The sequence below is a fragment of the Echiichthys vipera genome (assembly GCF_963691815.1).
Source record: "Echiichthys vipera genome assembly, chromosome: 3".
NCBI lineage: Eukaryota > Metazoa > Chordata > Actinopteri > Perciformes > Trachinidae > Echiichthys > Echiichthys vipera.
In genome coordinates this window covers 35,529,233-35,552,996 of record NC_139828.1, presented here as the reverse complement: position 1 = coordinate 35,552,996, position 23,764 = coordinate 35,529,233, and the positions used below count along the sequence as shown (strand labels likewise).

The following is a 23,764-nucleotide window of genomic DNA, read 5'->3' as shown; positions in this document are numbered from 1 at the left end:
ATAGACTGGCGTACTGTCCAGGGTGTACCCCGCCTCACGCCCGATGTCAGCTGGGATCGGCTCCAGCACCCCCTGCGACCCCGACCCCGGGATAAGCGGTTGAAGATGAATGGATGAAATACTGTATATTGGACCAAAATTCAGCAAACTTCAGGCACGTGTGTGTGCGTGGTATGCTGGGGGCTGCTTACAGCCGTTACAAGCATCACTGTGACTAGGGTATATCTTAGCCAATTTAGCGTTGGTGAAATGGGCTCTATGAAACCACCATCAACTGTAATAGGCCGTGCCTGGCCAGTTTTAGAATCCACTGGACCTCAGTAATGTCTACTCCCAAATCCTTTTCCCATGCATTTTTAGATGATACAGTGGGGACTGGGCTCAGAAGAGCAATCTTATTATAAATGACAGATATCTGTTGTTTGTGATGTACTTTAAGAGCCAGGAATTCATCGCAACTTCAGGGGGGCGATCTGGAAAATGTGGGAATTGCTTTTGGATAAAATGTCTCATTTGAAGGTACAGACAAAAGTGGCTATTAGGCAGGCTGTATTTGTCCGACATAGATGCAAAGGACGCTAAAACACCTTCGTCAGACATATCATTAAGTGTTTAGAGGCCCTTATCTAACCATATGCGGAATGCAGGGTCAGTGCAGGAAGGGAGAAACGCGTAGTTATTCAAAACTGGGGCAAGGATCGATGCCCTTTGCAAGCCGTACTGCTTCCTGAACTGTTACCAGATTTTATCGGTATTGGCGACAAGCGTATTAGATGAGACCTTGTGCGCAGTTATGGGGAGCTGTGAGCAAATCGTAGAATGCAAAGAGCAGGAGGAAGATGTTATCCCAGTATGAGCCCAGGGCAGGCAGACGTCTGTTATTTCACCGCGGAGCCAATATAAAAGTTTATTAATGTTGCAGGCCCAGAAGTAGTGGCGGAAATTAGGGAGTGCAGGTCCCCCTTCAGGTTTAGGGAGTTGAATAATTTTTTTTTTTTCATATGGGTTGGTTTATTCTGCCAAATAAAGGTGTTAAGTTGTTGGTCTAGATTAGTGAAAAACGATGTTGGGAGATGTTGAAAAAGATACAGAAATTTTGGTAAAATTACCATCTTAATAAGATTAATCCGGCCTGCAAGGGACATGGATAGACAAGTCCGACTTGCATTTATCTAATAGTGGCTGAAAATTCTTTTGAAAAAGGTTCCTGAAGGAGGTGGTGATACACACCCCTAAATACTTGAACCCCTCGTCAGCTGTTTTAAAGGGAAATGGATTGTTGGAGTGATCTTGCCAAGTTGTTGACAAAACATAACTCACTCTTATAAATATTCAACTCATACCCCCATAGGTGCCCAAACTGATTCAGGATTTGTAAAACTGGGGGGAGGGAGGATGTGGGGTTTTAAATAAATGAGGAGGTTGTCCGCATATAAGGAGTTTGTGGACTAGACCGAAATGATTGATGCCTTCAAACTCATTTTGGTTTCTAAGCCCCGATGGCTCGATGGCTATTTTGAACAACAAGTGTGAGAGAGGACAGCCGAGGGAACTATGCTGAACGGAGTGTGTGTGTGTGTGTGTGTGTGTGTGTGTGTGTGTGTGTGTGTGTGTGTGTGTGTGTGTGTGTGTGTGTGTGTGTGTGTGTGTGTGTGTGTGTGTGTGTGTGTGTGTGTGTGTGTGTGTGTGTGTGTGTGTGTGTGTGTGTGTGTGTGTGTGTGTGTGTGTGTGTGTGTGTGTGTGTGTGTGTGTGTGTGTGTGTGTGTGTGTGTGTGTGTGTGTGTGTGTGTGTGTGTGTGTGTGTGTGTGTGTGTGTGTGTGTCACACTGGTCAAACAAACTAGACTTTACCCGTGAAACGTGCTTGGGCACGGTACGGTTGGATAGTGTGCGCCCTGTGTAGCTCAGTAGAGACCCTAATTCCAGAGTAATGCCCTCTGTCTGACAAAACAAAATGCTTCAGGAGTGAGTCAGTGCAGAAATGAGTTGTATATCTGACATGTTTTTGTTTTCTGTTGTGCAGGATGACAGCACAGGAGAGATGATCTTCGATGAGGTGTTTCACGCGTTGTCGAGGTGTCTGGCTGGTCTGGCACAACCATTCAAAGTCCCTGGCACTGATCAACTTTTCAAGCCTAAGATCTTCATCACCATCTTGGCCTATTCGTCAATCATTGGCCTCACTTCCCATCAGGTCATTACAGTAGTTTACGTGTCATTCTGTTAAAATCTGCTGTGTTATGTAAACATTTCTGTAACCAAATGTCCTAAAGAGGTTCAGCAGCCTTGGGATGGATGATCTAAAATGAGTATGACTGAATGAAAGCACTGAATGTCAAGTTACTATTACACTTAGTTTAATCTAGTTCTTAGATGGCCACTGTAAAACATGCCACATTGTTTAAATAGAAGCATCTTAGCTAGACTTAATCTGAAAAGAAGTGTACCTGAAATATCTCTTACGGTCTTTCAGGGTAATAGTCCTTTTTCAGATTGTAGATTACATTTGCTGTACTATGTATACCCGGAATCTTTGGCACAAAAATGTCTCTTTAAGTTGAATTGAGTTCTGTCATTTGCAGGGAGTAGCTACAGGTTGTGAATAGGAAATAAGCTGACCTTCCTGCCTACAGATTTCAGCTAAATCTTTTTAAAACTTCAGCTTCATCAAAAGTTGAAAGCTCAAGTGGATTCAAAGGATATGAATGCAACTCAGCACCCAGCTGTTTGAAAAGGATGCATCCCTGTCCTTTAAGTCCCAAGGACATCCTATACTTTGAAATAATTTAGTTAAATCAGCTTGTGCCCCTAAAAATAAATGTAAGCGTAAAACCCTGATTTGTTTCCATGTGAAGCATAAACCTGCTGCAGATGTTGTTGCAGTCCGCTGACAGCCTTAATTCCCCCTGCAGGTCTTGGTACAGGGCTGTCAGCTCGATAGAACAGACCTGGTTGAGTTCCTGCATCACATCTATCAGCAGCTCAGAGCAGTGGAGAGCAACATCGCAGAAGTCCTTCATCACCAGCATGAACAGGCAAGTGCTCATCAATGGTATTTACGTCCTATTGTATAATTTCATGCAGAGATATGTAAAGATGTTGATGAACAAAAAAATCACTTTAATCTAAGAGCGTACTCACACTGTCCTTTTGGCCGGGGCCAAAACCGTTTTTTCAGCTAAAGCCTAGTACCTTTAAGCAGTGTGAGTGCACCCGCTCCGCGCATAACTGCGGCCAGCGGGCCGTCCACGGCCCTGGCAGTGTGAGTACAAACGGGGCTGGGGCGCGGGGGGGAGAGGGAGGGGGGACAAGTACCCTAAAGCCCGGGTAGCGGTCTGGAAGGACAGTGTGAGTACGCCCTAAAGCAATGCAAACACTTTCATATGAATTCTTCATATCAATATTAATATTAGGAGTTTCAGCCTCTCTAAAATCTTATATCATAGGGTTCATTGGGCAGAGCCAAATCAAGTATCTCCTAACAAGTATTAATCCCACACACACTGTCCTGCTGCCACAAATAATCTTATGTCAAATGACTATAGACCCACCAGGTGAACTTCACTCTCATTTGCATAAAGTCCTCTCAGTGGATCTCCAGAGTGAGTGTGGAGTGGGTTGGTGGGTGGGTGAATGCCCCCCCTTCTCTATTTGTGTCAGGAGCTGAAGTTGTTCCTGTCACCGTTTCCTGGTTGGTGTATTTCTTAGTCTTCAGTGTTAATGAAGATATGCAACCATGTATTTATTTTTTCCTGTGCCTTTAGTCTGTGGAGCCAGTACAAAGCGCATGTCTCCATAGCAACACCCTGGATGACCAGCCCCACAGGAAGCAAAGCTTCTCAATGGTGTCGGCTGACATGGGTCTGGTCAGCATGGTACGCCAAGGCATCCTGGCCCTTCAGTTGCTGCCTCCAAACTCCAGTGCAGGTAAGTTTGTCTTAAGTAACCAATGTTATCATTTTCTCAATCAAGGCTTTGTCTTCAGGGTCACAAGCATTCAACAGCACATTTCAACCACGTAATTCAAAGTGCTTTACACAAAACATTAAAAGCATTGGAAAGAAACACATGAAATTACATTAAAGTAAAATAATTAGAAGATCATCAACAGCGAGAAAAGAAATTTCTGTAGTATTTTGATTTATGTCAGTAGTTAATTTAGAAAGGTAATAGGTAATAGAAGTGCAGTACAAGCAGTTAATACATTTGTTTGATTACTGAAATGCAATGGCAAACAGAAAAGTCTTCTGTCTTGATTTTAGGGTGCACTCACACTGTCCATTCCTACCATGCCCAAGCACACTTTACGCCTAAAGTCTAGTTCGTTTGACCAGTGTGAGTGCCACTGTTCAGTGCCCAGGTACGGCACGCTTGCCGGCCGCAGCCCGGTTAAGAGAGGTGGGCTTTTGTAAAGCACGTATGCACTTGTATGGCACTAGCGTGCGCACGTGTGCGAGCATGAGCACTGACGGCGGTCCTGATGTCTTTTTATATATGATGGATATTTATACACCCACACAGGAGTTTTCAGCCTGGTTCATATTCAAATTCAAAGAACTTTATTTGTCCACGGGGGGCAATTCAGGGCACACAGAGCAGCAAATAATGACAGTGCAACTATACAAAAACATTTTAACCTATCAACAAGAATAAAGTGTAAAAGAAGAATAAGTGTCAGGATGTTAGTGTGTTAGTACAGGTTAGAATAAGTGTCAGGATGTTGGTGTGTTAGTACAGGTTAGAATCCAGTCACAGAGTTAGATACGAAGAACAGTAGAGAGGAAAGTGTTCAGATGTTAGTACAAGTTAAACACACACAAGTCACAGTTAGATACAAAGAACATCGTCCGCGTGAGATGTAGAAAGACATGCATGTATCAGATGTAAGCAGACATGTGAACGGGTGTATCTGATGTAAACATGGAGTAGACTGTTGAAACAGGTATAAACAGAACTGTAGTGCAGAAAAGATATGAGTGGACAGTGATCGGATTCAGATGTGATCAGACATGATACATAAATGTAATGAGCAGACGTAACAGAACTATAGTGCAGTAATAGAGTATAAATATAATATATAACTATAAGCTATATGCAGATACTAGATAATGAAGTGATAGTGGTGCATGGCAGAAAAAACAGCAGTTTAAATATATGCTAGCTCTGTGTAACCAGATGAATACTGAAAAATAAAGTGACCATAGTGCTATGATGACCAGGTTGAGCCTGGTCCGCGGGGAAGAGGCACAGCACGGATCATCTGGGCAAACTGTGAGTGCACCCTTAGGTTTAGTAGCAAGACCGTTCCAGAGATAACTTATGAATGTATTACCCTGTACCCTGTTAATAGCTCCTCTGTATCTTAATGAAAATGTAGCCGCATTACTAGAACATAATGGAAGATGATGTTCAGACTGTCTAGCAGGATATGAATAACTTAACATGAATGAGATATCCGTTAGTGCTTAATTGTTAGAAACATACAAGCCTATAGTTTTGTTTTTTTGGTACTAAAGAGAGTTTAAAGATTAAGACAAATAACATTTTTTTTTCTCACCGTCTGAAGTTAAGCCAGACTAAACCTCTCCTGTTTCAGGTCAGTTAGGATTATCAAAATGATTTAATTTTGCTAAATGCCACAATAATGTGAGAGAGTATATTTTAGACATTTTTTTATTAATTTCTTCAAGGTCAAAAGTTTAAATACATTTCCTTAGTATTTAGTAGCATTGCCCTTGAACTGCATAACTTGGGTCAAACGTTTTGGATAACCTTCCACAAGCTTCCATCCTTCTTATGGGCGGCAGTAGCTCAGACCATAGGTGGCTGGAGAGGTGCAAGGTCATCTCCTGGGCACTGCCGAGGTGCAGTTGAGCAAGGAACCGAACCCCCAACTGCTCGGGGCGCAGATCCATTGGCAGCCCCTTCGCTCTGACATCTCTCCATTAATTGCATGTATATAGGTCCTGTTTGTGCATGTGTGTGTATTTTCAGGCTTGTGTATATCCGGTTCCGGCGCTGTGTCGAGCGGCAGCCAGCAACAGTTGCTCCCTCTCTTTTCCGCACTTTTTAGCTATTTTATCTTATTTACTGTCTTTTTATTAGTGCCTTTTTCCTGTAAGTCGTCGTGCTAACCTTAGCCAAATATGTTCGTTAACTTTCTTTCTTTCTTTTTTTGTCCGTTTGTCTCATTCTTGGGACTATTTTGACGACCGCCTCTCCGTCTGGACGCAACAACGTGGTGGCTCCATTGTTTACACCCGGGAACAGCTGTTGTCGCTAGCACCAACGGCGCTAATGCGGAAGAGGCCTGAAATCCCCACATAACTGAGGAGAAAGTACAGGGGATGTAAGGCTGGACGTAAACACCGGGAAAAGAAGAGGAGATATAAACAATCTTTCCCTTCCATCACCATGGGGAACGTGAGGTCGCTGGCTAATAAGATGGACGAGCTGGTGGGCCTGGTGAAGACTCAGTGGATGTATCCTGTGAGCAGTGTGCTGCGTTTCACAGAGACGTGGCTCCACGAGGACATCCCAGACTCTTAACGTAACTGTGGATGGCTTTCAGACTGTTCGGGCGGACAGGAGTCACTGTGAGAGTGGCAAGAGGAAAGGTGGGGGACTTGCTATTCTTATTAACAACAAGTGGTGTCATCCTGGATACGTTACTGTAAAGGAGCGTGTGTGCAGCCCGGACATTGAGCTGCTTAAGGAGGCTTACAGCTCCACTGCCCTTCCTCCTCTTGGAAGATCAGACCACAACCTCATCCATCTGCAGCCCCTGTATAAGCCCCAAGTCCAGCGGCGGACAGGAGACTGATTAAGCTTTACAGGGCTGCTTTGAACTCACAGACTGGGATTTGCTCTTTGATTCACATGGAGAGGACCTTGATGATCTCACGGACTGCATAACAGGGTACATCAATTTCTGTGGGGACAGCGTTGTTCCTACAGTGACTGTACGCTGTTTCCCAAATAACAAGCTGTGGGTCACCAGAGACATCAAGGTCCTGCTGAATGCCAAGAAGAGGGCCTTCAGAGAAGGGGACAGAGAGCAGATGAGGCAGGTCCAGAGGGAGTTGAAGGAGAGGATCCAACAGGGCAAAGACACCTACAGGAGGAAGCTGGAGCACAAACTCCAGCAGAACAATTTAAAGGACGTGTGGAGCGGCATGAGGAGCCATCTGGTAGCCAGACAGTAGGAGGTGGTACTGAACGTGCCAATGAGCTGAATCTGTTCTTCAACAGATTTGATGAAAGGGCTCTGGACCACCCCTCGACGGCTCCTCCACAACCATCCACCTCCAAACCTCCAGCCCTGTTGACCCCCCCCCCTCCCCCTCAATTCCTACATGACTTTGCTCTACCTGTCCCCTCCCCCCCGCCATCACCTTTCTGCACCCCCAACAACGCACACAGCAGACAGACCTTCACTGCAGCAGATGAGGAAGGAGCTGTGCAGACTCCGCCCAGACAAGGCAGCAGGCCCCGACGGTGTCAGCCCGAGGTTCCTCAAAGCATGTGCGACCCAGCTGAGTGGAGTCCTGCAGCACATCTTCAACCTCAGCCTGAGTCTTGAGAAGGTCCCTGTGCTGTGGAAGACATCCTGCCTGGTACCAGTACCGAAGAAGGTGCGTCCCTGCACCTCCGAAGACTACAGACAGGTGGCACTGACGTCGCACCTGATGAAGTCCCTGGAGAGGCTGGTCCTGTCACTTCTTTGGCCCCTGGTCAGCTCATCACTGGACCCGCTACAGTTTGCCTACCAGCCGAGACTAGGTGTGGAGGACACTATCATCTTCCTGCTCCACCGTGCCTGCGCCCACCTGGACAGACCGGGAACCACGGTGAGAATCTTGTTCATGGACTTCTCCAGTGCGTTCAATACCATCCGGCCTGCTCTGCTGGGACATAAGCTGACGGCGATGCAGGTGGACCCTCCCCTGGTTTCCTGGATTACGGATTACTTAACGGGTCGACCTCAGTATGTCAGACTGCAGGACGGAGTGTCTGACACTGTGGTCAGCAGTACGGGAGCTCCACAGGGAACTGTTATTTCCCCCTTTCTGTTCACCCTGTACACCTCAGACTTTCAGCTCCTCTCTGAGTCCTGCCACCTGCAGAAGTTTGCTGACGATTCTGCAATTGTTGGCTGTGTCAGTGAGGGAAAGGAGGAGGAGTACAGGGGCGTTGTGGACTCCTTCGTCGACTGGTGTGCAGCTAATCACCTGATTCTAAATGCCACCAAGACTAAGGAGCTAGTGGTGGATTTCTGCAGGAGTAAATCTGCCCCCACACCCATCTCCTTCAACGGCGTGGCTGTGGATGTTGTCCAGGATTACAAATACCTTGGAGTATACCTGGATAACAAACTGGACTGGTCCAAGAACACTGAGGCTGTCTACAAGAAGGGCCAGAGTCGTCTCTATTTCCTGAGGAGGCTCCGGCCATTCAATATACAGTATATAACACCATGCTGAGGATGTTCTACCAGTCAGTGGTAGCCAGTGCCATCTTCTTTGCTGTTGTGTGCTGGGGCAGCAGACTGAGGGCAGCAGACGCCAAGAGAATCAGTAAGATCATCAGGAAGGCTGGCTTTGTCCTGGGGGTCAAACTGGACTCTTTGGTGGCGGTTTCTGAGAGGAGGATGCTGTCTAAACTGCACAGCATCCTGGACAACAACTCTCACCCTCTCCACCAGCTGCTGACCTCCAGCAGAAGCACCTTCAGCCAAAGACTAATTCTCCCCCGGTGTAACACTGAACGCCGGAGGAAGTCCTTTCTTCCAGTGGCCATCAAACTCTATATTTCATCTCCCCCCGGTCAGGTAAGGAACAGTGGAGACACTGTATCCTGAGAAAATGTCACTTTGTCACTTTATGACCCCACTACATCACTTTATTTAGTTGTATTGTAACTTACTTCAGTCAGATTGCTGCTACACTTCACTGTACTTTACTGTAACTAACTTACTTCAGTAAGAAAGGCTGCTACACTTCCCTGTACTTTACTGTAACTTGGTTCTGTAGGAAATGCTGCTACATTTTTAAGGAAATGCTGCTACATTTTTAACACTGTTTCAATTATCGCTCCTTATCACTTATTTAGTTTGTACTTATTTTTTTTCAATATTCTGCTAAACTGCACAGTTCGCGTTGTTGTATATTGTATATACCTATGCTTAACCACAATGCCTGTTGCACTCTGTCACATTTAGTTATTGTTTGATTTATTTTATGTTAGCTTTATTTTATTTGATTATGTTACCTTTCGTCACTCTGATCCTTTCCCATCTTTGTATTGAAAATGTTGCACAATAATTTCCCTCGGGTAAATAAAGCTTCTTGAATCTCTAATCTTGTGTGTAACATGTATAATAACAGAGTGAAATTGAATTTCCCCTTGCGGGATTAATAAAGTAATTCTTCTTCTTCTTCTGACAGTACTCTGCTAGAATTCTGGCCCATTCCACCTGACAGAACTGGTGTAATTGAGCAAGGTTTGTCGGTTTCCTTGCTCGCACACGCCTTTTCAAATCTGCCCACAAATTTTTGATGGGATTCAGATCAGGGCTTTGTGATGGCCACTCCAAGACATTGATTTTGTTGTCCTCAAGCCACTTTTTAACTATTTTGGAAGTGTACTTAGGGTCGTTGTCCATTTTGAAGACCCATTTTCGCCCAAGTTTTAACTTCCTGGCTGATGTCTTGAGATGTTGCCTTGATATTTCTACATAATGTTCTTTCTTCATGATGCCATCTATTTTATGAAGAGCTCCAGTTCCACAGCTCCAGCAGCAAAACAGCCCCACAACATGATGCTACCACCTACATGCTTCACAGTTGGTATGGTGTTCTCAGGTCGACAAGCTTCCCCCCTTTTCATCCAAATGTAACGGTGGTCATTATGGCCAAACAGCTCCACTTTAGTTTCATCAGACCATAGGACATGTCTCCAGAAGTTGAGATCTTTGCCTTGGTGTCTTTTTGAAAACTGTAATCTGGCTTTTTTATGTTTCTTCAGGAGTAACAGCTTCTTTCTTGCTGAGTCGCCTTTCAGCCCATGTCGGTGCAGGACTCGTTTCACTGTGGATAATGACACTTTCTTACCAGCTTCAGCCAGCATCTTCACAAGCTCTTTAGCTTTTGTTCTGTGGTTGATTTGCAGCTTTCGGACCAAAACACGTTCATCTCTAGGACACAGAGCCCGTCTCCTTCCTGAGTGGTGTGATGGCTGGACATTCCCATGATGTTTATACTTGCATATAATTGTTTGAACAGATGAACGTGGCACCTTCAAGCATCTGGAAATTGCACCCAAGGATGAACCAGACTTGTGGAGTTCCACAATTCTCTCCCTGATTTCTTGGCTGATTTATTTTGATTTGCCCATGATTTCAAACAAGAAAGCAGAGTGTTTGAGGTGTAGCCTTAAAATACATCACCAGGTGTGCCTTCAATTAACTCACATGTTGCCAGTCATGGTCGTCAGGGTGTCACCAGCCCTCCTGATCAGTTTATTCAGTCTGTTGGTGTCTGCGACCTTCAGCCCACTGCCCCAGCATGTCACAGCCAAGAAGATCGCACTCATAAAACATCCTCAGCATCGTCCAGCAGATGTTAAAGGACTTCAGCCTTCTCAGGAAGAAGAGTCGACTTTGGCCCTTTTTGTAGACAGCCTCTGCGTTTCTAGTCCGGATCAACTTATTATTGAAGTCCACCCCCAGGTACTTATACTCCTCTGCAGTGTCCACCGAGACCCCCTGGATGGAGACAGGGGTCGCAGATGTTTTCACCCTCCTCAGATAGGCATACATACTGTGGTCTGCCCATCAGGTAAACCATAATCCAGGACATGATGGACCTGCATCGCCCTCACCCAGTAGAGCCGGATTGCACTGGTTTCTGGTTGAATGCACTGGAGAAGTCAAAGAACATGACTCTCACAGTGCTCGCAGGCTTGTCCAGATGACTGTAGACTCTGTTCAGCAGGTAGGTGATGCAGTCCTCAACTCCCAGGCGGGGCTGGTAAGCAAACTGTAGTGGATCAGTGAAGGCCTGATCATAGGCCTTAGCTGTTCCAGGACAAGTCTCTCCATGGTCTTTGTGATGTGGGACGTCAGGGCCACCGGTCTGTTGTCCTGAGGTCCACTGGGACACGGCGTCTTTGGCACGTGCAGGAGGCAGGGCGTCTTCTACAGCACAGGGACCCTCTGGAGGTGCAGGCTCAGGCTGTAGACTTGACTCAGTACTCCGCACAGCTGGGGGGCACAGGCTTTAAGCACCCTGGGAAATACACCATCGGGGCTTGCAGATTTTCCAGAGTGGAGTCAGCTGTCTTCTCACCAGGTCAGGCGTGAAGTACACTGTAGAGGTGTCCTTTTGGGGACATGATATAGAGCAGGGGAGAGGGGTGGAATAGGTAGGTGTGAAGTGAGGTGATGAGGGGCAGTCAAGGGATCTGTAAGGAGGAGAAGTAGGGCGAGGTAAAGTGGCAGTACGATAGGGTCCGCCAGCAGTAGTTTCCTGTGGGGGATGATGTGATCATTGAACCTTCTCAGTTTCCGCTGAGCAATATTTGATTACTATAAAGAATAAGCAACTCGAATGCAACGTTTGAATGACATAATGTTGATTTCATTTAATTAATATTTTTAAATATTAAGTGATTATATCTGCACCCTTTTGGATAGATATTACTGGCTATGATGTAAATAATCTTCAAACCGTATCAATACAGTGTCTCTTAAACTCTCACACACACACACACACACACACACACACACACACACACACACACACACACACACACACACACACACACACACACACACACACACACACACACACACACACACACACACACACACACACACACACACACACACACACACACACACACACACACACTGGGGATCAAAATTAGAGAACAAATTTTCACCTGAATTATTCCGAAATACCTTATATGTTTTCATAGGGCTATACGATTCAAAAATGAAAAGGAAGTGTAGAGGCCAGAGCTTTGAATGACTTCAGCACATCTGCGACCACAGAACCTCACGAGTTTCTAGGAACTGCTTCACCTGTTTTCCAGTGTGACAGGGGACATTGTTTTGCATGAAAGTTGCAGCTGATTGGGAGACAATTGCAGTGAAGGTATTGCATGTTGCCGAAGGAGGTTCACATAAACATTTGCATTCACCCTGCCATGTAGCTGTTAGAGAGGCCCAACTCCTGCTGCAGAAAACATCCCCCAAACCATTAAAACTAACTCATCCAAATGTAACTGACTTCGTTACACACTTTGGGTTCAGTTTTTCCCCAGTTCTACGCTCAACATAATGTTTCCCATCTGACACACATAAATTGAACTTCCTCTTATCGCTGAAGTGCACTCTGAACCAGTTCCAGTTGATATTCTATCAAATTCCGAACAATAAAAAATAACAGTATTTCAGAATAAATCAGGTATTTATAATTTGTTCCCTAAGTTTGATCTCCAGTATATATAATCAAATCAAATAAAATCAAACTTTATTTATAGATCACATTTTAAACGACCAACGGTCGACCAAAGTGCTGTACAGTTCAGCAAGACAATACAATACAACTAGAATAAAAAATACACATAAAACACAGTAAACAGGTGTCATGCTCAGCCTGAATTAAAAGCCATAGAGAACAGGTGGGTCTTCAATAAGGACTTAAAAACCTCTAGAGTCTGGGCTGATCTAATATACCAGGGAAAGCTGTTCCAGAGGCAGCCGCCACAAAGGCTTGGTCAGTCTGGTTCTGGGGACTTGTAGCAGCATTTGATCTGCAAAAGGTCAGTTAAGTACAGCGATGCCAGTGCGTTTAGAGCTTTAAAAACAAATAAGAGTTTAAAATAAATCCTGAAGCGGACAGGGAGCCAGTGTAGGTGGCCAAGACTGGTGTGATGTGGTGGCGCTTTCTTTTACTTGTCAGGAGACAAGCGGCTGCGTTTTGCATGAGCTGCAGGTGACAAAGCAGTGACTGGTCGACATCAATATACAGAGAGTAGTAATCCAGCCGTGAAGAAATAAAGGCATGGATCACTCTCTCTCTGTCTTTGGGAGGAAGATAGGCCCTAATTCTTGCTAAGAGTCGAAGCTGGAAGAAACACATTTTGACGACAGAACTAACGTGCCTGTCAAATTTAAAAGCACTATATAGTCGTACTCCAAGGTTCTTGACATGAGTGCGGGAGTTGGGAGTAAGTGGGCCCAGAAAACCAGCAGAAAAATCATGAACATTTTGCCCAAACATAATAATCTCAGTTTTGTTTTCATAAAATTATGTCCATCCAAGTTTTTACATCTGATAAGCAATTAAGCAATGAGTCCTTACTATTGGACTAAAGGGATATAGATTTGTACATTGTCAGCAAAACAGTGGAAAGAAATGATGGGTTTTGCTGAGATGGATAATGCTGATTGCTGGAAATGCCTTTTACTGAAGCAATTGTTGATCACTTGTGGCTTCTACTGACCAGTTCTGAGAGTCAGCAGTCAATGACAGTTTAAATCAGTCTATAAAATGGTTCCAGTAGTATGTGAGCTCAGCTGCAGTGCAGACAGACATAAACACACGTGACCGAAGGCATGATCCTGGGGGAGATGACAAGAAGATTATGAGAAATGGTAACTTGACTTGTGTGTTCCAGGTATCATTATAATCACAGATGGAGTGACTAGTGTTCCTGATGTTGCCGTGTGTGAAACCCTCCTAAACCAGCTCCGGAGTGGAACCATTGCCTGCTCCTTTGTGCAGGTATGATGATAATATTTCACAGGACAGCATGATTGGTGTTTACTGTATGTGTGGGTTCTTTTTATCAATACCCTTAGAAATCTTTGTTTTGAAAAGAACACATGCGATTGTGGCAGTGGGTCTATCCTCCAATACCAGGGTTATCATATTCTGCTTATATGGAAATATAAGCAGAATATGATGAACCAGAATAGTTTTTGCTGTGCATGTCGATGTACTCACTGTTAGGCAGGAGAGATTATGTGACTAAAATGACTCTTCAAACATTACACTGAAGTCTCTGACTGCTCTTCTTTAAATTGTGTTTGTCCCTTTCTAGGTCGGGGGTGCGTACTCCTACGACTGCAGCTTTGGCTACATCCCCAACGTAGAGCTGATGAAGTTCATCTCATTAGCCACCTTTGGCTCATACCTCCCCAGCTGTCCTGATGTGGACCTGAACAGCCAGGACATGAATACCTACCATAAGGCCTTCTTAACCTACTCCTTCCTTAACACCCCTGAATCTCTGAACTCCGAGTACTTTTGTGGTGAGACAGCTATGCATACAATTGAGTTTGTTCGTCTCAAAGTGCGAGTTCTAGCGTTTTCCAGGGATTCTCTATGGGATTTAGGGCGCACTCACAGGGCTCACTCACACTGTCCATTCGCACCATGCCCAAACAGGTTTAACTGGTAAAGTCTAGTTCGTTTGACCATTGTGAGTGCAACCGTACCGCGCCTAGCTGCGGCATGCTTGCCGGCCACGGACCGTTTGGGAGAGTTGGGCTTTTGTAAAGCATGTTTGCACATGTACGAGCACGAGCGTGTGCACGTGTACAAGCATGAGCACGAGGCCTACAGCGGTTCTACCGTCATTTTATGTGCGCCTGTCCGGACATAGAAAAAAGACGGACCAACCATGCGCGGTCATTTAAAACAATGGCGGCGAAAGGTTCACGTTGGTGTGATGCGGAGGTTGAGTGTTTACTGCAGATTTGGTCAGATGAAAATATTCAAAAACAGTTGGACAAGACACAAAAACTCTGAGGTCTATGGAAAGATTTATAAACAAAGCGAAGCAGCGCGATGACGTCAATCAATGCGTGTGACGTGTTACAGCGTGATGACGTATAGGCAGGCAAGAAGCATTCGCGCGAGGCCCAGGCAGTGTGAGTACAAACGGGCCTGGCCTGTGGGGGGAGAGGGAGGGGGGGGACAAGTACCCTAAAGCATGGGGCACGGTATGGATGGACAGTGTGAGTGCGCCCTTAGATCTGGATTCTGACACTTCCAAATTTAACTGACTTCTTTAGAAACTTTGGGTTCATTCATTACCCGTGTGACGCTGAACATAATGTCTACCATCAGACCCAAACAAATTGAACTTTAGCAAATGTCATGTCATGGTTTGGGGGATTTTGAGGGATCAAGAAGAATGGATCAAGACCAAACCAGAAAAACTAGTGAGGTCCTGTGGGCGCAGATGTGCTTAAGTCATTCTACTTTTAGCTCATTTAAAGGTTGGCTGGAGTCAGTGGACCAAGTACGTTATTTCAACATATCTACCTATCGTTTCCTATGTTTTATTTCCAGTCCACAATGGCAGTTGATCTAAATGGCATGTTTCCTACCTTTGTAAATAATCAGACTTCTTTCTGGGTTGACAGACTGTGATTGAAAGCCAAAGCATGCTGTGGCAAACGCCTCGGTACAACTACAAGAACTCAAAGGGTGGTCCAGAAATGTGTGATTATTTTATGACTGGGTTTTCTCAGTTTAAATGATCATTGATAATCACCTTATTGAAGGGACTGTATGATGATTAGTTATTTTTTAAGAAGACGAAAACTGGAGTACAGAAACTAAAACTTTCCCTTATTGAATAACATGATTGCATTTGCCCCAGTAGCTATGTTGCTCAGGTGCCAATGAATAGGCCTAACCCTGAGCCATGTGGATAACCAACTTACTTCAACATGTAGGCACCTATTTCTTAGGTTCACATTCATGCAATTGTTATTATAAGTAATTGATTACTATTCAGGGCATTTGCGACCAGATTTTGAGTGTACAACTGAATTTTATGTCTAGTCTAGTGCAGCGAGTGAGGCAGCAGGTGACACACAGACTGATCTGATCAGTTTATGTAGATACGGTTCATATGTTTAAAAAACATATCCAGCGGGAGCAAACTGAGTCGATCCACTTAATAAAAAGGAAATGTGTCTGTTCTGTGAGAGCGAGTGGCAGTCATCACACCGCTTTTTATCTTGCTCACTTGTGGAGCAGTGCCGTATGTTGACAGCAAAAATGTGACACTGAATTTGAAACAGCCCATTGTAATTCCTGCATCTATTATTGATTGACGGTGTGTGCTCCTAAAAGTTCTGGTTGCACCCCTAAAATTTTCAGTTGGGGGCCGCAGTGCTCCTAGTGAAAAAAGTTAGTCTGGAGCCCTGCTATTAATGAGCACAGCTGTAAATTATATTTTTGTTTTTAAATTCAGGCATAACCTATTGAGTTTGCTAGCTATTCCACTTTGGAAGTCTATCTTAAGTTTTTCTAAATTCTTCTTTTTCTACTCCTGTTGGATTATTGTTTATGCCATTTTCATAATATTTCTTGTGGCCTCCATTTACATTTTTTTAGATAAAGTGCCATACAACCTTGGTTTATTAGTATTTATGATGATGGTAATGATGATGAACAATGAGGAAGCCTACATACTAACTACTTCACTGTCTTATAGTTTCCCAGCACAAACTATTCAATGAGCACCTGGTGTCAGCCAGCGGTAACCCAGCCCTGGTCATGAGGAGGAAGAAGCACACAGAGAAGGAAGTACATGCTCATTTAATCAGCGTGGTGTCTGTGCGACTGAGAGAGGGCTACACCATCAGAGACATCAGCCTCACCAAAGGTAAATGTCTGTCTTAAGAGTTTCAGATATTTGAAAAGTGCAAGCGCTCATAGCTTAATAAGAGAGTGCAGTGATAGACTTCAGTCCTGGTTTCTTCAGGTGGGACTCAGCTCGAGGTGAAGCTGGTGCTATTATGGAAACACAACATGCATATCGAGTACCTGGCAGCTGCCTCCTGGCCACTAGACCCCGCCAAGAGAACCACCAGGGTGGAGGTGACTATGGAGGGAAGCTACGACATCCTGCATGACATCAGTTGCACCCAGAGGAAACCCATCACCAGCCCTTACCGCACATCCGTCATCCGACGCTTCTGGAACACACTGCAGAGGTATGCCTGTCTGGAGGACGGAGAGTAGGATTTTCTGTGATTAAAACAACAAAACAAAAAGCGATTCAGTGCAGTTCCATTCTTTTAACACTGGATGTGTTGTTGTGTCCTTTCAGTATCAACCAGACTGATCAGATGTTGGTGCACCTCCAATCATTTAATTCAATTCCTGAGAACTACATAATCCCTGAGAGCACCAAAAACGGAGTTCCTCTGTTCTACATCCCTCCTGGCTCTACGACGCCGGTACTGTGCAGACCTTTGCTTATTATACTGAATCAGACATGTTGAGAGCACCTAGAACATAGCATTAACTAAATATATATAAATGTATATTTATAGCTTTTTAATGGAAACACTATGTATTTAGTACGGTTACGGGAGTACTGTGATGTAGAGTATATTGCTGTCTCAAGTGTCTTTTTTTGTTACTACAGCCAGAGGGTACCAAAGTATGGAAGTCTACTTGCACTGGTTTTGAGCTGCTATGAAAAATAGTGCAGAATCTACCACAGAAATGGTCCTAAATATTTGAACCTTCCTCATGTCACCATGTTCTACTGTAAAGTGATCAGAAACTAGTCAGAGCAGCTGTGGAATGAAATAAACACGGAATCATTTTAGTTGTTTTAGATCATTTGAATAAAGAACCGTCTCACAAGAAAACCTAACCAGTTGATTTCAGAGGTTGGTGCTGTTATATTCGATTTAAAAGTAGCATTATGATGTGTTATCTGGAAAGTAAATGGCGCTCCACTAAATTGGAGGAGTCTCGCTTAGTTTGGCAAGAAAGTCTAAAAATATATAGGAAAGCCCTCCGCAATGCCAGAGCAGCTCATTACTCATCTTTAATAGAGGAGAATAAGAACAATCCTAGATTTCTTTTCAGCACTGTAACCAGGCTGACAGAGAGCTTCCTATAACCCTCAGAAGTAATGACTACATGAACCTCTTTAATGATAAAATTATAACTATTAGAGACAAAATCAACTCGCTGGGCAATCATTTTTCTTCAAACCCAGGAACCTTAGAAACAACTGTGCGACCTGATATATTCTTGGACTGCTTTTCTACAGTTGACCTTAACAAATTAACCTCTACAATTTACGCATCAAAGCCCTCTACTTGTCTCCTAGTAGCTTAAAGTAGCTGTAATTAAACCCATTCATAAAAAGCCCAGTCTTGATCCTGAGGTACTAGCTAACTATAGACCTATATCTAACCTTCCTTTTCTCTCTAAGATCCTCGAGAAATTAGTCGCCAATCAGCTGTGTGACTTTTTACATAATAATGAGCTATTTGAGGACTTCCAGTCAGGATGTAGAGCGAATCATAGCACTGAGACAGCACTGGTAAAAATTACTAATGACCTTATAATAGCTTCAGACACAGGACTCTCTGTGCTTGTTCTACTAGATCTTAGTGCTGCCTTCGACACTATTGACCATCGCATCCTGCTACAGAGACTGGAGCATCTAATTGGCATTAAAGGAACCGCATTAAGCTGGTTTAAGTCTTGTTTATCAGATAGATCTCACTTTGTACATGTTTATGACACATCCTCCATGCACACTAAAGTCAGGCACGGAGTCCCACAGGGTTCTGTCCTTGGACCGATTCTATTCACCTTATATATGCTTCCCTTAGGAAATATTATAAGGAGGCACTCCATACTTTTTCATTGTTATGCTGATAATACACAATTGTATTTGTCGATCAAACCGGAAGAAACCAATCAGTTAGCTAAACTTCAAATGTGCATTAAGGAAATAAAAAGCTGGATGACCTGCAATTTTCTGATGTTAAACTCAAGAAAAAATGAAGTTATTGTACTTGGCCCCAAAGGCCTCCGAAAATCAATAGCTAAAGATATTATTACTTGGGAATCTGGGTGTTATTTTTGATCAGGATATGTTCTTCGATTCTCACATAAAATTAGCGACAAGGACTGCATATTTTCACCTGCGTAATATTGCGAAAATTAGGAACATTGGCCCTCTTATCAATCTTGCGTGAAAACGGGCGCTAATCTGAGCGCAGAATTGGTCGTACGACAGGACACACGTGTGATTTATGAAACATTCGTATCTGACCAATCTCAGGGTAGGAAAGAGCGGGCCTTGATAAATGCGGTGGCTGAATTCGACCGTCATTAACATGTTACGTCCTTAAATATTCCTGCTTCGGAGGCCTCGCCCACTGAGGTCAAACATGGAGAGAAGAAACACTGGTAAGAAAAAAAACTTTTCCGACACAGAGATCGGCATCCTGACATCCGAGATGGAGCAAAATAAAGATGTGCTTTTTGGCAGTCTTAAGGGTAGAATAAAAGGGTCCCATAAAAACGCTGTATGGAAAAGATTAACGGAGGCAGTCAACCCGAAGCAGCGCTCCACTGTGACCCGTGTTCGTGTGTGCGCACTGTTGAACCTGCGCTCCTGCTCTGTAGCGGGGTTTGCCAGCGGGGTTATTAGATATTACGTTAGAGGATAACCTTTGTCACCTAGAAGAACCATACCAAAATGTTAATCATCTGATATCTTGTTTGATTTAATGCAATTTATCGAGGGTAGCCACTTACCGAGGAGACTTTGACTCTGAAGTGCGCCTTCCTGCAGCTGCGCGCCAACACATTCATTCATTCATTCATTCATCTTCAACCGCTTGTCCCTGTCGGGGTCGCGGGGGGCTGGAGCCGAGCTGTTTTGAAATATAAAGGAATCGTGTGTCCACCCTGGCCACCTGGCCACCACGTTTAAAAGCGATAGCTTGGCGTCACAAATCACCTGTACATTTATCGAGTGGTAGTTTTTGCGACTGATGAATACGTGATCATTCATGGATGGTGCCTTCAGACGCACATGAGTACAATCAATTGCTCGAACCACAATTTTTTATTTTTTTCAATTCGTTCTAAGAATCCTTTTTGATCTGTTCTTAATATGTGACTGCTTATGCTTAATTACAGCTGAGGTTTGTTAATTATTTTCAGCCAGATTTTTCTGTGCTGCACCGCAAATCCACAGGCTCAAGTTTGCGTACATGATCTCAGACCTGACGTGAGATTTGATCACATCCAAATTGATATATGCCGAAGTTTGCGTCGAAATGGTCGTACGCATGTTTTTCTACCGTACGTTCGTATGAGGGCCAATGTGTCTCAGAAAGATGCAGAAAAACTAGTCCATGGATTTCTTACTTCTAGGCTGGACTACTGCAACTCCCTATTATCAGGCTGCTCCAATAAATCTGTTAAGAGTCTTCAGCTGGTCCAAAATGCTGCACCTCGTGTACTAACTAAAACAAATCGAACAGAACATATTTCTTCTGAATTAGCTTCTTTGCACTGGCTACCTGTAAAATCTGTAATATAATTTAAAATCCTTCTACTTACCTACAAAGCTCTTATTGGTCAGGCTCAGTCGTATCTTAGGGCGCACTCACACTGTCCGCCCGTGCCGTGCCCCGGGCTTTAGGGTACTTGCCCCCCCCCCCCCCCCCCCCCCCCCTCTCTCCCCGCTGGCCAGCCCGTTTGTACTCACACTGCCTGGGCCTCGCGCAAATGCTTCTTGTCTTCAAAAGTAGAAGAGCTACCAAGCTCCTCTTTTGTGGAACAAACTCCCAAGTGGAGGCAGACACCGTCCCCATATTTAAGAGTAAATGTCAGGTTTAAGCAACCTAAAACACCCAAAACTTAACAAAAGAGAGAAAGACAAGAGTTATTTTACTTGCAAGGAGAACGGACAGAGATGTGTTCAGCTACAGTCTCCTACCGCTCTGAGGTAATCTCTGCCGGACCCCTTGATTTTATTGGCTTTTGGTGGTTACAATGTTTACAATGAATTACCATTCTTAAGGTGAGGGTCACATAGCTGCAACTCAAGACATATCCTGTCCTTAATCAGTTGAGCAGGGTCTGTATTTCCACAGACCCCCTTTTGGTGACTCATTAACAGTCACGCTTATCTGATTTCCTTGACCTGCATCCACTCAGCACGAATTGGCTATACACACACACCAAGTAAGGTTAGACTATATGTAAAGGCAATTTGAGTAAATATGAGATTACTTAATGCACATATATTCCAACAGTAAACTTAAAGCTTTCCTCCGTTATTCCGTTATTGGCAATCAATTTCTCTTAGAGCCTGCATGTACGGGGCTTAAGCTGATTCTGTTATGCTTAATTTTGCTGCTATAGGCCTAGTCTGCCGGGGAATAATACTGTTCCTGATACTCTGAGCTTCTCTCTTCTCTGTCTGTATCATTCATGTCTCATCAATGCATGTTACTAATTCAACTTCTTCCCCGGAGTTGCTTTGTCGTTCTGCAGGTCTCTGCTGATCATGGTGGTGCCTGCTGCCGTGGTCCTGCATGACGCTTCCTGCTGCTATTATCACTGTTACTCATATATACTATCACTAGTCTAATAACCTATAAAATGTCAAGTCAAGTCAAGTCAGTTTTATTGTCAAAAATTGCAATATGTATGACATACAAATGCAAAAAATGAAATTACAGTCCTCTCAGACCCAGTGCAATCGGAATATACATACAACATAATAAAAATATACAAAGAGTAAAAATATACAAAGAGTAAAAAATGTAAAGTGGCAGTGGATTGTAAAGTGAATAGATAATAATAATAATAAATAGACAGTAACAGTGCAATGACATTTGTTGAATCGAGGTAGAGCGGAAACTGTCTTTTAGCCTGCTTTCTGCCACCAGGCAGTCAGGAGACTCAACTCCCTCCCTACTCTGCCCCCCCTCCCCCCTCTGACTCTGCCCCCTGCCACAGCCACCCTTACACCTCCCCTCCCCTCCGTCATCTGACATCATGCCCCCCCCCCCCCCCCCCCCCCACACACACACACACACACACACGCACACACATTACATCTGAACTCGGACTCGAAATGTGTAGCCATAAAAACACCATCAGTGGTATATCTCGCTGTATCGTAGCTGCTATTGCCACTACTTATCATTGATCATATTTGCCATCATAATTATTATCATTTCCATATTCTGTCAACTTAGCTGTTCTTGTTTCTACTATTCTGCTATATTAACTGCCATAACATGTAAGTCATATTCACATTACTATAGATATTATTATAGTTACTGTTACGCTTTGGTTGCTTGCATCTCTGGAAGTGTGTCTGTTTGTCTCTCTCTGTCCATCTGTCTGCCTTTTCCTCTCTTTCTCTCTCCCTTTCTTCTTCCCAACTGGTCAAGACAGATGGCCGTCCTCCACAGAGCTGGGTCTGTCTGACGTTCCTGCCTGTTATAGGGAAGGTTTTTGTTGCCACTGTACTCTATGGAGGAATTGTTGGGTCTTTGTAAATCATTAATAAGTCATAGTGTGGTCTATACCTACTCTGTAAAGTGTCCTGAGATAACTTCTGTTATGATTTGGCACTATAAATAAAATTCAATTGAATTATCTGTAATCCATGGTCAACTCAGAAGTTGTAAGAGAAGAACATGATTCCTGGAGGTTTGTAATTCTACATTACCTTAATTACCTATGTCCTATTGTGTGTGTCTGTGTATCACAGCCTGATATCTTCTTCCTCTGTCCCGTAGAGCTCCATTAAAAACATCAGTGAGTCACAACGTTGCACTGTGACATGTTCCTCGTTTTAAAAGCAGCTGTTTAAGGAACTTACTGAGCCTTTGAATTGTTGGACTTGGGGCTGAGAAGTGACAGGGGAGTGAAGTCAGCAAGCATTAACATGGAAATACCTATAACAGATGCATTGTTAATTTTGTTCTTTTCATATGATTTGTTGACAACAATAAGAAAAAAATAACACTATCTTTATCCTTTAAGCACCAAAAAGCTATGCTGACAGTAATTAAATGAATGATGTCCACTAAGTATTCCACTTAATGATGTCTGTTTGCAGGTCCTGTCTTTGCAGCATAGTGGATCCAAAGACTCCTCTCAGTCCCAGTTTGCTTCCTATTGGAAGCCCATTCTCTCCATGGATGCTAATTTCTGGCAGAGATGGCTGCACATGCATCGCATTGCTATCATCCTTGAACATGACACGTGAGAATTGTTATTTCAATTTGCACAGCCATAGCTGGCATGCTTCACTGATATCAACAACACTAGATATCTCAAGATAAAGAGTGTGCGGATTTAGGTCCATATTTTATATTGCTTGGTGTTTAGTCTTATTATCTGCCATATTTGTTTTGGTCTGTTTATTCTAGTCTCTCATGTCATTTTGACATTAATTATCATTTTGTTCCTCCAGGCCTGTCCCCAAACACTTGCACACAGCTGGAAACAATGGCCGTTACAGCACCATTCAGTGTCGTATCTCCCACTCTGCCCTCACATCACTGCTGAGGGACTGGAGCAGTTTTGTGCTGGTGGAGGGATACTCATATGTCAAACTCATATACAGGTGAGACCACAGACACAGAAACAACAGCACTGATAGCTGCCATTTATCTGCAGTTGGGAATTCCACATGGGGTCAAGAGCTGGAAGAAATGTGTATATGCTGAATACTGACACTCAGATTGTGTTATTTATTATTGATTATGATGATATCAGGATTTTTGGGTCAGAGATGGTTTCTGATAGTTATGCCAGTATTTAGCACCGTCAGTTTTGTCAAAGTAGATCTCATCAGCTGTGTGCTGTCAGCGGGGTGAAACACAGACTTTAAAGTTGTAGTCCATAAGATTTGAGATATGTTATTCTTAGCTGCCTCTG

General features: G+C 43.8%; 1 protein-coding gene across 3 annotated transcripts in view; it reads left to right on the top strand.

The window, feature by feature from the left end:
* szt2 (SZT2 subunit of KICSTOR complex) overlaps positions 1-23,764 on the top strand; it is a 214,093-nt gene that overhangs the window by 27,250 nt on the left and 163,079 nt on the right. For all 3 annotated transcript variants that reach the window (XM_083940596.1, XM_083940597.1, XM_083940595.1), the window contains exons 4-13: positions 2,023-2,193; positions 2,912-3,034; positions 3,764-3,926; positions 13,686-13,792; positions 14,112-14,322; positions 16,524-16,694; positions 16,794-17,025; positions 17,142-17,271; positions 22,941-23,086; positions 23,298-23,450. In XM_083940596.1, coding sequence (XP_083796722.1) covers positions 2,023-2,193; positions 2,912-3,034; positions 3,764-3,926; positions 13,686-13,792; positions 14,112-14,322; positions 16,524-16,694; positions 16,794-17,025; positions 17,142-17,271; positions 22,941-23,086; positions 23,298-23,450 — 1,607 coding nt within the window. The remainder of the gene's footprint in view (positions 1-2,022; positions 2,194-2,911; positions 3,035-3,763; positions 3,927-13,685; positions 13,793-14,111; positions 14,323-16,523; positions 16,695-16,793; positions 17,026-17,141; positions 17,272-22,940; positions 23,087-23,297; positions 23,451-23,764) is intronic.